Source organism: Harpegnathos saltator, unplaced genomic scaffold, assembly GCF_003227715.2.
Source record: "Harpegnathos saltator strain DR-91 unplaced genomic scaffold, Hsal_v8.6 scaffold414, whole genome shotgun sequence".
In the NCBI taxonomy this organism is placed as follows: domain Eukaryota; kingdom Metazoa; phylum Arthropoda; class Insecta; order Hymenoptera; family Formicidae; genus Harpegnathos; species Harpegnathos saltator.
In genome coordinates this window covers 1140718-1154474 of record NW_020230222.1, presented here as the reverse complement: position 1 = coordinate 1154474, position 13757 = coordinate 1140718, and the positions used below count along the sequence as shown (strand labels likewise).

At 52.0% G+C, this 13757-nt stretch overlaps 3 protein-coding genes across 7 annotated transcripts in view; 2 read left to right on the top strand and 1 right to left on the bottom strand.

Moving 5' to 3' along the window:
* The window catches only part of LOC105185550 (hypothetical protein), a 48018-nt gene extending 40775 nt beyond the window's left edge, over positions 1-7243 (top strand). For both annotated transcript variants that reach the window (XM_011145148.3, XM_011145149.3), the window contains exon 2: positions 801-7243. In XM_011145148.3, coding sequence (XP_011143450.1) covers positions 911-3370 — 2460 coding nt within the window. In that variant the 5' untranslated portion in view covers positions 801-910 and the 3' untranslated portion in view covers positions 3371-7243. The remainder of the gene's footprint in view (positions 1-800) is intronic.
* Positions 7079-8539, bottom strand: Mrm2 (Mitochondrial rRNA methyltransferase 2). Of its 3 annotated transcripts, none has more exons than XM_011145151.2 (2): positions 8349-8447; positions 7079-8262 (listed from the first exon to the last, which is right to left on the bottom strand). In XM_011145151.2, exons 1-2 carry the CDS (start codon positions 8357-8359, stop codon positions 7497-7499), a joined length of 777 nt encoding a protein of 258 aa, XP_011143453.1. In that variant the 5' UTR covers positions 8360-8447; the 3' UTR covers positions 7079-7496. The 3 variants fall into 3 exon arrangements, with proteins under 3 accessions (XP_011143453.1, XP_011143452.1, XP_025157170.1); XM_011145150.3 differs by having other exon boundaries at positions 7080-8248; positions 8349-8539; XM_025301385.1 differs by having other exon boundaries at positions 7080-8267; positions 8349-8448.
* Positions 8540-8818: 279 nt separating this feature from the next.
* Positions 8819-13004, top strand: LOC105185548 (WD repeat domain phosphoinositide-interacting protein 3). 2 transcript variants are annotated; one of them, XM_011145144.3, is made up of 6 exons: positions 8819-9002; positions 9778-9954; positions 10231-10488; positions 10570-10771; positions 10842-11065; positions 11832-13004. In XM_011145144.3, exons 1-6 carry the CDS (start codon positions 8936-8938, stop codon positions 11936-11938), a joined length of 1035 nt encoding a protein of 344 aa, XP_011143446.1. In that variant the 5' UTR covers positions 8819-8935; the 3' UTR covers positions 11939-13004. The 2 variants fall into 2 exon arrangements, with proteins under 2 accessions (XP_011143446.1, XP_025157169.1); XM_025301384.1 differs by lacking the exon at positions 8819-9002 and adding an exon at positions 9226-9391.
* The last annotated feature ends 753 nt before the right edge of the window (positions 13005-13757 follow it).

Here is a 13757-nt window from a genome sequence, read left to right as displayed (position 1 = left end):
TCTTGTTGGAAAAAATTGAAAAATCCGGAAAAACATAAAAAAGAAATTATTATTTGTAGAAATATATTTTTGAAGAGCCACGGGAGCCCTTCGGCTCTAGGAAGCGAATGTTACGTTTGCAACCCGCGAAAGGACTCTCTCCGCGTATAACGCAGAGACAAACCGTGTCCTGTCTTGTTGAAAAAAAAATTGAAAAATCCGAAAAAACAAAAAAGAAATTACAATTTGTAGAAATACATTTTTGAAGAATATTTTTACAACGTTGAACATTGAAGGCACAATCTGGACTCCGTCTAGTTGAAATCCGAACGTCCTATCCTCCAGCATTTCCGGATCATACGGTACACTCCTACTTGGCGGCTCCTCGCTTATCCTTGGACAATAAACGCAACACGTTGAATTCTCGTTGAATTCGCTCTTGTTTGTTCCTGATCCTTGTTGGCCCCGCTGTCAAGCGCGACAGTTAGTTGTTCAAAGGCAACCGAGAGACAGATGTGCGATGTTCTGAGAAATTTCTGAGGAAACACTCGCCTCCCTAAATTGCCCCGACGAACGACGACGCGTTCGGCACGCGGGCGCGCAGCATCGGCCAAGTGGCGTCTATTAAGATTAGAAACTGGGTTAACGTTGCTCCCTAGGATGAGCCGCTACTTAAGTGAAAGCCCTAACGGCTGAAGTTAATTCATCTCGCGTTGCGCAAACGTGTCGCTAATTTCTCCACTCGACCACTTAAACAACTCGCTAATGCGCGCGCACACATGAACGACGACTAATTTCATCCCTCCTATTTGTGCTCGCAGACTGAACCGATGCATCTAAGGAGCAGGTGACGGGCGGAATTCAGACGAGCGTCCCTGAGATACTTCGAACGCACTCCGTGAAGAAGCCTGATCGCGGCAACACGAGAAAGATGCCGAGCCAACGACGAAGACATTCTCGCTGGAGAATACTGCTGGTGCTGCTGGTGTTCGTCGGACTGATCCGTCACAGCGAACTCACGTCTGCCGGCATACCCGAGTCGTCGTCGTTGACCTCAGCGCCCGTCGCCAGGAAGAAATCCCAGGACTTCAGCTCTCTGGGTGACTTCTCCTGGCAAGCGTGGTTCATGGTGGACACGCAGGCCGGCGCCCAGCCTGGCGCGGACTCCGCGACTCTGCTGCGGAGGATCACGCCGAAGAGCGTCTTCATCGCACCTGCTCTGCCAGCGTGCGCCGAAGGTTACGAGGAAGACGCGATGGACAGGTGCGTGAAGCACGTGGACATAGACCAGAACGCGCATTTCAGCTTCCTCCTGCAACGTCTCAACACAATGTACGCTAATCGGAAGAGCAGCCCGCAGAACAAGCAGCCGACCGGTCCTCTGCAGGTGAACATCCCGCTGATGGCCAGCGTCAATTCCGAACCGAAGAAGCCCGAGGCCGTGGAAACGCTGTTGATAAACGACCCTCTCGCGGCGGTGATGGGCGAGGTTGACATAGCGGACGACAAGAAGACAAAGCACGAGGCGGTAGCAACCGCGTACGAGGTGAAGAACGAGACGACGTTGGGCGACAAGGAGAAGAAGCAGAACACGTCTTTTCACGAGAGTTCCAGTCTAGGCAACATCGAACAGGTTGAGCGTAAGCCCGACGCGGCGGTACCAGTGGCTGAATTTGCCGAAGAAACCAACGACACCAGCTTCTTGGGGGTGGTGGACTACAAGATCCCGGCGGACTTGAAGATCTTGTTGAACGTATCGGGCGCGAAGGGATCCAACGCGAGCGATACCGCCAGCGAAGATGCTCCGACTACGGACAAGCGCGTCAACCCCACCGAGATGTCGCCCTTGATGCTACTGTTGTCTACGCTAATACCGAGCACGACTCCTGAGCCGAAAACAGACGACCTGCCGTCGACGGAGAACAACACCGTCAACCACACGATTGGACTAACGTCCAACTATACTTCACATGTCCCTGATACGAAGGAGGAAATCGCCGAGGACAACAAGTCAGGTTCCTATGAGCTTCCAGCAGCGTGGTCATCGGAAGCCGATGACAAGAGTCGAGACAACGAGACGCGCGCAGAGGATCAGCCGAAGATACTACCCGAAGGTCCCAGGCTGGACGAGTTGCACGAGGCCGACTTCATCTACGACGACGAGGCGGAAGACGACGAGTACGTGTACAGCACGGACACGCCAGACGAGGAGTCCACCGAGACAGAAGAGATCCTGAAGCACGGCGAGGCCGGCATGACGATCCCCACGCGAAGCCCCGATCGAGCGTATCGTGAGCATCAGCGACTGCGGCTGCAGAATCAAACCGGGGACCGGAAGAAGACGGCCGGCCCACGCGACCAGGTCGTGATCCGCTTCAACGACTCCACGCCCACTGACAAGGACGAGGCGGGCAGCAACATCTCCAGCGAGGTCAGCATCGACGGTGACCTGATTCTGGAGACGACTCTGTTGGACGTGAACACCGAGAGGTTACTGGCCACCAGTACCCAGTCGTCGGACGCGAGCGACCAAATCACGACGAAGAGCAATGACGGCGATGACCCCAGGCAACAATATGACCAAGATCAGCACACCATCGCGCCAGAGCTCGTGCTTTCGTCCAAAGACGGCAACCAGGTGGGCGCACACTCAGAGGACGACAGGCAAGACGCAACGCTGGAATCCGCCCTGTTCTCGTCAGAATCGTTGTTGTACGACCCTCCCGAAGAAGACCATATAACCGAGATCCACGCGATCGACGAGGACCGGCTGGACGTGGCGGAGGAGAGCACAGCGAAGGTCGACTCCAAGGAGCTCGGCACGACGCCGCGAAACGCCTACTCGGACAGCTCGGTGCGATTCCCAATAAACCACGAGCTGGTCGAAGGTCGTGTGAGGTTCCCCGATGCTGTGAGGCAGCAGCAGCAGCAGCAGACTTACGTGAGATTCCCCGGCAGTGAAGCCAACAGCATACACAGCGCGAACTACAAGCATCAACACACGCATGAGACGCCGGGCGACGGCGCCTACGGCGGCAGCAGCACGAAGAGCAGCGTGCCCACACGCCAGAAACCAGTTTACCATCTGACGGCGCCGAGCTGGAAGCCGGACCGGCAGCAGGACGAGCGCGAGCCGGCGGCCGCCCAGAGGCAGAAGCAGGCCTTGCCGCCGCTGCTTCGTCTCTGGAGCAAGATGCCGCTGATCAGGGACCCCTCTCTTCCCTCTATCTTCCCCATCGATCAGTACCAGACGAATCGCTCGGAGGACGACGATTCGCTCGAGGGGGGACCATCGGCCGAACATCGCCGCCGGAGCTCTTCGCTGTCGAGGAGCCAGCGCGTCGACAAGGCGGCCGCGCGGGTACACCGAAGAACGTCAATTAGCGGCTAAGCGCAGCCCAGCCTGGACACTGACTCTTCGCGTCTTCTACGTCGCTTTGCTCGGGAAGGTCCGGTGACCGTTCGGAACTGTGTGCCAAATGAATGCGGGGAGAGAGAGGGGCGGAGAGAAAGGGAGAGAGGAGAGTTTCGGCAGGGTGAATCTCGAAAGGACGAAGGGACCGAGAGGACGCTCCTGCGCGGCGACTCGGCCAGACGGGAGACGCGGCTTCCTCGAGCGCGCCGATTTTTTCGACGGGAACCGCGTGAATCGGTGCTACGCGCGTAATCGCGTAGTATTGCGTGTCTAGCGAGCGCGTTGCGTATCGCCTGGAAATCACGACAATCTCCGAGGGAGCGAGCGCGGAACGGTACCCTTCCTGGAATTGTCGGCCAAGCGCTTACAGGCCAGAAGGAGCGTGCTAACGGGGACGTTTTAATAGCAACGGTCACGTCTTGCAAGAATCGGTCATATCGAGACGCGAATCCAGAATGAAATCTCTCTATATATCTCTCTCTCTCTCTCTCTTTCTCTCTGTCCCTCTCCCCCTCTCTCTCTTCGCTTCCCTCCGACGAGTCTCAGTATCCGTTCCAGTGCTGCCGTTTCCGGCTGTCTCCCCCTCGCGTAGGAACGCACCCCGATAACCGTGCGATCGATAGTGCTAAGCGTGTTAAACGAGGAGAAAGTAAGAGGAAAGCGGCGGAAAGAGATTTGCGCAATAAAGTTGACGATGACGATGTCGACGTCGACGACGAAATTCGCGGCGGAAAGATCGATTCTCTACGGAAGCCTCGACGAGAGTTACCTCGCATTTCAACAAAGGTGCTGATCAGTCGCCATCGAGCATCGGGGTGTCCGGTCGTGTCGAGCGACAGGAAGACACGGAAATGTGCGAATTTCGACGCACATCGAAGCGTCGGAACGGCGAGGTCGGCCTCGAAGAGCGCGTCGAGGCTTCGCTCGCGTCGCGAGTCTCATTAACCGAGCTGACACTTACGAAACGAAGCGAGCGAAACGCAGAGGTGGTAACGTCTCTTACGGTCGTAACGGTATGCGCTGAAGTAGATTCAAAGTGACACTGCTCAGCAAGAAGGAGAGAAGGAACGATCGGATTTTCCTCGAGTATTCTCGCGAGTAAGTTTTCACGTGTAAAACCGAGATCGGCAACGATCTCCCCAGATCCTCGTCGCACATTCGACTCCGCAAAACGCGGCTTCCAAGCTCCACAGTTTTATCTCGTCGACTGCCAAATGTTATATTTTGCACCACTTCTTAATAAAAATTCTACCCGATTCATCGTACTTTGCTATCACACGGTCATTAACACGCCATTAATACGTCATTAATAATCTAATGCCGACCTATCATTATATTCTCTAATAAAGTAAAAAGAAAAAAAAAGAAATGCGTTTACAATATACGACGAAACAATCGCATTCAAGGTGTGCGATAAGAGTGTGGAAAATAATAATAATAATAATAATAATAACAATAATAATAATAACAATAAAAGTCTCGCGTGCGAGGAGTATGATAATCAGCGGTCAATTCCATCGCGCGTCAAAAAGAAGTCATTAATTCCGTTAAGTTTCGCGGACGGGAGGCGGAGAGGGAGGAGGAGGAGGAGGAGGGATTGAGGAGACGCGAGTTCTCAGCCTATTGTTGAATGCGCACTCGGCTCTCAATGCGGCTCGCGTGCTTGTTTATCAGCGCGGTTCGGGACACGCAGAATGAGAGAACTCAACTTCCGGGAACTGATGGAGAGAACAAGTTCTCTCCGCGTCGGGCGACGAGAAAGAAAACAGGTGTCCGAGCCGCATCGAAAGCAAGTGCGCCGCGCGGATGAAATTGAGAACGCGCGTCCGCGCTTATTGAGCGCGCGAGCGTTAACGCTAGTTTCGAGATAACGATGTATGAGCGGCGTTTACGAGCTCGCGAGCGATATGCCGAGCTACTTCTACATGGAGGTGTTATCGCAGCAGACTGATTTCTTTAGCGTTATTATAGAGTAGTAAGTCACGATTTCCGGTCGTACGAAAAATCCCGAGAGAGTTCGTGTCGCCTTGCTATCGGCGGCGACGGGGACTTGCGCACCGAGAGAGAGAGAGAGAGAGAGAGAGAGAGAGAGAGAGAGAACACGTCCGAAAAAAGGAGCGAACGTTTCTTCGGCGCTGATAACGTGCTCGCTCAAACCCGAAATCTCTCACTTGAACAAATTCTTTTATCGACGTAAATAATCGCCAGGATATAGCAATTGTGAAAAATCGAAGAAAAGCAAATTTGTTTCTCGGCACAAAAACACACATGTTCTGACAGAAAAACGGGCACGTTAGTAGCCCGCTGAATAGAAACGTTCGTCTCCCAGAACTGTTTTCTCCCGTTGCGCACGTAATCGCAACAACGTCAGCTTCCGCGCGAGGAGTCACCGCGTCGAGGACTCGCGGGACGCGAGAGAGATGCGAAAGAGCAGCTTCGGCTGCACGCACGCACGCACGCACGCACGCACGCACGCGTCCCGGTCGCGACGGCAGGAGACACGAGGTGTCCGAGGAAAGGACTCAAAATTGACTCGCCAACTAACGCGCAACTTCGACGTCTTGGACTCTTCTCGCGCCGCGGATAGACACTTGCATTACGTAGCCCGCGACACAGCGTAGTTTAAGTGTTTTTCGGTGTGAACTAATCGATGGTTGTTTCATGTCTCGAAGCCCCGAAGACGGAACTCGAGCTAGCCGTATCGAAATCGCTAATCCTCGAGAGTCGAAAAGTCTCGACGACCCCGCGGCCGCCATTCGCTCGTCCTCTTCACCGATCCGTTCACATGAGACGACCGCACTCCGGTGGTAACGTCTGTTCGACACCGACGCGCTGCTGTAACGACAGTTTCGTGGACACGGCAGAACCGTGTCCACGACACTCATTGAATTTTGCATCGATTGCCCTTCGATTACTGAGAATCAATCAAGGCAACGAGAGCCGCGCAAGGACGTTGGCAGCGAATGATCTCTCCTCACGAGAGAATAAACAATACATACGAGGACATTGCCCACCTCTTAAAGAAAAAGAAAAAGGAATGTATCGGAATTAAATTTTGGGACAATTTCTCGGAAAATTATAATCTGGAAAAAAGTCGTAAAGTTACAATTTTCCGAGGTACAATTTTATCGAAATGTTAGAATTGTCTCGCACAGCTGGAAGCGTCGATATCTGTTCACTCGAGTGCAGCAAAAATGCACTTGTGTGCGTATGCGCTGTTTGCGGAGTGATAGCCGCTAGCCGGAACAATTGTACACTTCGGGAAAATTGCATTTCGGGCTATCGTCTCGATGTTGAGATTTTAGCGTTATGACTTTTCGGGAGAAATTGTCCCGATTGATCGTCGTCTTGATCGATTCTCGATTCTCGATTCTCGATGACCGATGCTCAGTGATTCCCGTCGATTCTCCCGGCGAGGCCAGCACGTGCAACGAGCGGCGAAAGTCTTGATCCTTGGTGGCACATCGGATGTCACCCCCTGCACCGCGGCGGGCATCGAAGCGTTTCGAAATGTCCACCCCCCCTGTTTTCGATTTTGTTACACTGCGCGACACAACGAAGCGGAAAGTTATACGATAATTGACACTGTGCGGCCAGTAACTCTACTGCTCTACGTGCGTTTCTCAATGTGGTGTGTAATGTCTCTCGTATACTGAATGTTGATTCGTGTACATATTAATTTTATTACGGAGAATTGTATATATACATAGCATATGAAACATAAGCATATAATATATGAGGAGAGTGTAAGCGTTAACACACACAACAGCGTCGCGATGCGTATTAATCATGTGACTGTATCAAATCTCATTGTATTATTTATAGCGAAATATATCGATGTATATTGCATCTTTGTCGTGTTGTGCAAGGCCGTCTGTATTAGATAACCGAGTGGGAGGACTTATATAAAAGATGCGCACGATAATACCAAAATATCTCGTCATCTCATTTTTCATTTATTTCAAACGCAACCCGCCCGCTTTGTGTACACGTGTCTCCCCTCTGTATAACGACTCTATTGTAACAATTATATTGTATTATAAAAACAAAAGGAAAAACAAGGTCGCGCTGCCAGCACGAAGAAACGTCGCTTCTACTCGCATCATCTCGTCTTGAGGCCTTTGAAGTCTCTGGCGAGGAAAAACATCTCTGTCGACTCATCCCTCGTGGCGTTCGGCCTGACTATCCTCACCCTGTTGTAGAACCTCAGCATGTCCTGCTCCAACTGCTGCGTCTTTCTGCCGTCCCATATCTTCACGACGAACGTACCGTCCGGCTTGTTCATTTGCAGGGCAAATTTCATCGCGGAGTACGCGAGCATTATTATATTGTCGTGATCGATCTCCCTCACACCGCTGGCGTTGGGCGCCATGTCGGACAGGACCACGTCCGCCTTGTCGTCCTGCATCGTCTTACGCAGTTCTTCCTGCGTGCTGGCGCTTGTAAAGTCCATGCCGCTCAGTACGACCGCGCCTTCGACCGGGTAAAACGGAAGCTTGTCGACGGCGAACACCTTGCCGACAGAGCCGTCCTTCTTGCCCGAGGCGTTGATCGCGTTGACGGCGACCTCGGTCCAGCTACCCGGCGCAGCCCCGCAATCCACGACCACCTGGCCCGGCTTGAAGATATTGAACCTCTCTTGGATCTCCAGTAGTTTGAACGCGCTTCTGCATCTGTAACGCTCCTGCTTCGCCTTCTCCACGTAAGGATCGCGCAGCTGCCTCACCAGCCATTGCTGCGAGCTGTGCTTCTTGTGCTTCAAGTTTCGCGGAGTCTCCTTCAGCAGGGTACAAGCGACATGCACGCTTCTCGTCAGCGACACGTTCTGGCGGAGACTATTCATCCTGACTACGGCTGCACAACATAACCTAATCTAACAAACGCCACTCTCAAGGCTCGCCAGCAATCCCGGCTCGTCACAAAGCTTATTCGTCGGCAACTCTAAGCTACTCACGTGTCGTGCATCTCCGAGGAACGTGCACCATCCACACGAACGAATCGTAAGCCGTTAGGCGATGAAGGCGCGTGCGGCAAACCAACAGTCGCGGCAGCGGGACGGCGACTATGGACGCGGCCATGTTGGCCGAGCGCAGCGCGCTCTAGATGGCCGCTATCAGCTGATCCACGTCAAACGACTGACAGCTGCGACTTGCGACGAGTCGGTAAAGGAACCGACTCGGAACATCACGAATTCTTCGTGCAATCCTCAACTCGGGCAACGAGCCCGGATAATAGACGGCGATTAACGATGGGCGGGATATAACGGGCGAAACTCCCGGCGAGAACCATCAGTCTATTATCGGCTGCCGAGGGATCCGTTAACGCTCCGGTGAACGCGCAAGCGTAGCGCTCGTTCCCCACCATCCGGTGGACATGGTGCGCACACACACAACTCGACGCGTGAACTCACCGACTACCACGTTCGCAGCGCCGAGGCGAGGAAAGTGTCACGCAGCTTGCCGGCGAGGAGGATGTGACTGTGCTCGGCGAGACGCGCGAGAGATCGCTCGGATGTGCTGCCTCGCGAGAGAGTGATTCACGATGAATCTGACCGCGGGGAACCCGCACGGCAACGGCCTGCTGTACGCCGGCTTCAACCAGGACCAAGGTACACCTCTCCGTCGTGCGCGACCCTGCAGCCGCGCGCGCTGTCAGGTGCTGCCTCGTCTCCGTTTCCTAACCTAGCAGCTACTCGTGCGCATCGTTCACCTCCGGCTCGACATGCCCCGACGATGTGTTTCGCGTCTGCGGGAGAGAACTCGGACTCGTGGTTTTTGCTTCATTTTGTTTCTCTCTTTCTCTCTCTCTCTCTCTCTCTCTCTCTCTTTTCTCTGTCGTTCCTAACCTTCTTTCTGTGCGTCCATACCCGGAACGCCGACGTGTGATCGGCGTGATCTCGTTATTTCATTCACTTCGCGCGCTGCCTCACGAAGAACGTCGACGACCTTCGTCCGGCCTGTGTCATTCGGCGCATAGTTCATTGGAAATCGTGTCGATGTAATTTCCCCTTTCCCCCACTTGGCAGCTCTGTCCTGATTCTTGTATGAAATTGAGTAGAAGCACGAGTGAGACCAGCGCGTTCGTTGATCGCATCCCACGCGAAATACGCCGTACGCTCGTATGTCCAAAACAACTTCGCGTTGATATGATATCTGCACGCGTGGGTCCATCGTGGACAGTCGTGCGTCTCGTGTGCTTGCGCTTGTGTGTGCATGCGTGGTATCGCAAATCCCGTGACCAGTCTGATCGGCACTGCCAAGAAGAGGGATGTACCATGCGCGCACGCACACGCAGGCAGATAAGGATATCGCTCGTCTTTCTTTTCTCCACTTTGATTCACGTGTTATGAACTGACTCACTGACTGTTCGCGTGTGCTTTTTAGGATGCTTCGCTTGCGGCATGGAAAATGGCTTCAGGGTGTACAACTGTGATCCGTTGAAGGAGAAGGAGAGGCACGACTTCAGCGACGGTGGCCTCGGATACGTGGAGATGCTGTTCAGATGTAATTACCTGGCGCTGGTCGGCGGCGGTGCCAAGCCGCTGTATCCCACGAATAAAGGTTGGTGCTTGGACGGGGAATGTCAATGAGGTTGTGAATCCACTATTCCTGCGACGGAACTGTCTTGACAGCAGTTTTAGTCATAAAAGATAGCTTTACGTTCCGCAGAGTCTCTGAGGTCATCCAGAGCGATCTTTGTTTCACGCTTAAGATGAGTGGAACACGTTCCTAAAATTTGCTCACCCACCCTCAATCGCGCCCTGTATATTTCACGTACACGTACGCTACGGGAATCAAGATCGGTGCACCGACGTCAAGTATACTTTTCAATTGCAGTCATGATCTGGGATGACATCAAGAAGTCACCGGTGATCACCTTAGAATTTAACGCGCCCGTGAAAGGCGTCAAGTTACGGAGGGACAGGATAGTGGTAGTGTTGGAGGGCGTTATAAAAGTTTACACATTTACACAGAATCCCCAACAGTTGCACGTGTTTGAGACTAACCCGAACCCACGTGGATTGTGCGTTCTGTGCCCCAATAGTAATAACTCTCTACTTGCCTTCCCCGGACGGAAAAACGGTCACGTTCAAGGTAAGACTCGTCGAGCGAGTGCCAAAGTGAAGTAGTCGGCGCGTCGCGATGTCTCTAAACGCCCGCGTCCTCATGTTTCAGTCATAGATCTGGCCAACACCGAGAAGCAACCGTTGAACATAGAAGCGCACGAGACGCCTTTGTCCTGCATAGCTCTAAATTTGCAGGGCACCAGACTGGCCACCGCCTCCGAGAAGGGTACTTTGATCAGGGTGTTTGATACGCAAAACGGTAACATGATCAACGAGCTGAGGAGAGGAGCGAATCACGCGAATATCTATTGGTAAGCGCGAAAGTAGATACGAACAGAGTGCCAACCGGAAACGCAAATTCTAAAGCGACACTGACTCCAGCATAAACTTCAACCACGACTCCACGTGGCTGTGCGTCGCCAGCGACCACGGCACCGTGCACGTGTTCGCCGTCGAAGATCAAAAGCTGAATCGCCAGTCCAGCTTAGCGTCCGCCACTTTCCTACCAAAGTACTTCAGCTCGAGCTGGAGCTTCTGCAAGTTTCAAGTGCCGGGCGGGCCACAGTGCATGTGCGCCTTTGGTCAGGATAACAATAGCATCATAGGTGAGCAAAATTCCAAGCAATGGGATTACATCAGCGCCGTCTCTCTCTTTTTTTTTCTCTGCTTGATCGGACTTTCGGCTTGGTGCCGTGGTCTTGCTTCCGACGCTTCGTGAACATTCCAGGTCACTTTTTCAGAGAGAGAGAGAGAGAGAGAGAGAGAGAGAGAGAGAGAGAGAGAGAGAGAGAGAGAGAGAGAGAGAAAGAGAGAGAGAGAGAGAGAGAGAAGAACGACCTGAAAGTTTTGACATTCTTTTCGAAGTTCTCAAGTTTTAGGTCTGACCTCAATCTTAACACGTATTGTAAAAGATTAATTCCTCAATAAGACGCGCTTTGAACCAGGCGGTGCCTTCTTAAAGTTCTCAAGATATTTTAATTGAGTCGTTCGATAAGGTCGCATAAATTTTTCAGATGAACTCTCAAAGCCGACACTTTCATAGTCGGCATAATTTCACATTTCATGACCTACCATCATTTGATAAAGTTATCGATAAAAACATCGGCCTTGAATCGAGACCTTTCGCCGATCTCTCCACGACTGATCGAGCAATCTCGATATGTGACCAAAAGTAAATATAAGAACCGTAGAACGTCTCAGAATGACATTTTCTGTTGACGAGGCGTCGGGAACAGATCCACTATGGACGCGGCACTAACAACCCGGAAGTCAGATCGAGCATTTTTCACATACCTAAAGCTAAAAATCTCTCTCTCTCTCCCTTTCTCTTTCTCTCACGTTCACGATCCGCTTTTGTGTGCCCTTGTGCAGTGATATGCGCAGACGGTAGTTATTACAAGTTCGTATTCAACAACAAGGGCGAGTGCACGAGAGACCTTTACGCGCAGTTCCTCGAGCTGACCGACGAGAAAATGTGACTGGAGGACACGACGGCGGTGAACTAAGAGACCGCGCGCGCAGAAGACGACCTCTCGTGTTCCTCCGTTCTTTTCACCTGCGTCATCGGCCGCCGAGCGAAGATTGAGATCGCCAGGCGCAATGATACACGTGACCTTGATGTTCGGAGAAAGATAGAGAGAGAGAGAGAGAGAGAGAGAGAGGGAGAGAGAGAGAGAGGGGGGGCAAGGTCACTCGGCGAGATGTTCGTTACAGAGGAGAGATCGAAGATACGTCCGTTCCTTTTTGGCAGCGGGCGACACGACAGAGGACCAAACGCCAAGAGTTCTATTGATTGTTAGTGATATACCGATCGTTGATGTGTTGTGCGCGGCTTTTCGGCCTGCACGGGAGCGTGTGACCGACGAGGTCGGTGATCCGTTCCCTTGCTCGGAAACGCCGACGATGAGAGAGATTTAACGCGCGTCGAGCAGCGCGCGCTGGACGCTGGCGCGAGATGCGTCCGCGAGAGAATGCGCGAACCTGTTAAACGAGCCTACCTATTAGCGCTGACGCCTAGATCGAGACGGAGAGGAGCGAGTTTTTTTCAATGCAACCAACAAAAGCGGGAGGAATGTCCGCGGGTGACAGCTCATTAGCGCCGGGGAACGTCGCGGCTTACTTGTTGGCGCCGTGTGATACATTTTTTCTTACAATTTAGATAAGGACGCTGCGTAATATTCGTTGAAATCAAACGTTGGCCATAAATATCATCGCGACTCAGGATGAGCCGAGGGGCTGCGCTCTCGTTGTTTTCTTTTTCTTTTCTTGTCTTTTCGTTCTGTCGCTTGCGTGAAAAGCGTTGCAGATGCAAATCGTGTGTCCCTATTGATATTGCGTGTGTCTTAGTTACAAAGAAGAAAAAGAAGAGATGTCTTTCGTGTTGAACACGCCTCGCGCACGGCAAGCAGGAAAGACCTCGGTTGGTGCAACCGAATGCAACCCGGACGCGAGCTCGGTTGAGATAACATTGAGCCTCTCGTCTGGTCCTCGGAAAATTTAGTTGCACCAATGGAGTCGCTTTCCTTCGTGTAAAACAAAAAAAAAGGATCTAAAATCGATCGTACGTCTCGACGACTTGATCGTAGATTATCGTTACGAGTGCATAGCGTTTATCTCGGTTGTTGTCGACGAACGCGAGCTCGTTCGTTCGTTCGTCCGTTTCTTCCTGCCTTTCGTTAACCGAGTCGATAATGCGTGTCGCGTAAACTTACACACACACATGCATGCACACGCGCGCATATATACATATATATACTTATTGGAGTATTATAATTCTTTTTTTATTATTACGTTTTTTCCCCATATATTTAATATACATATACACAAGAGATGACTACACTTTATATCGGGATATTGCCGCAAATAACAAGGTTGTAATTTCACAAACGAGTCGAGGGAGAGAGGAGGGGGGGGTTGAGATACGAAATAAAATTACTTATTATACGCCACCCGCAACAGCCGATTTGTTCAGTTGTTGTTGAAAATCCCCGTCGCTCCGTTTCTCCGACGATTATCTATACGATTTACGGGAGCACTGCTGCCTGTGTATCGCGACTGATTGATTGATTGATTGATTGATTGATTGGTTAGTTGATTGATTGACTGATCAACGATCGTAAGGCGCGAATCTGCCGGGTTTCGTCAGTTTCGTCGTCCGTCAAGTTAAATTCAGTCTTGCGCGCGCTCGCACAGCGAGGTGAAACTAACGTCGTCGTCGTCGTCGTGATAATCCGACCCGCCGGGATTTCTCAGCCGACGTGTGCGTACGACAGATGATACACAATATTCTCAATTGAC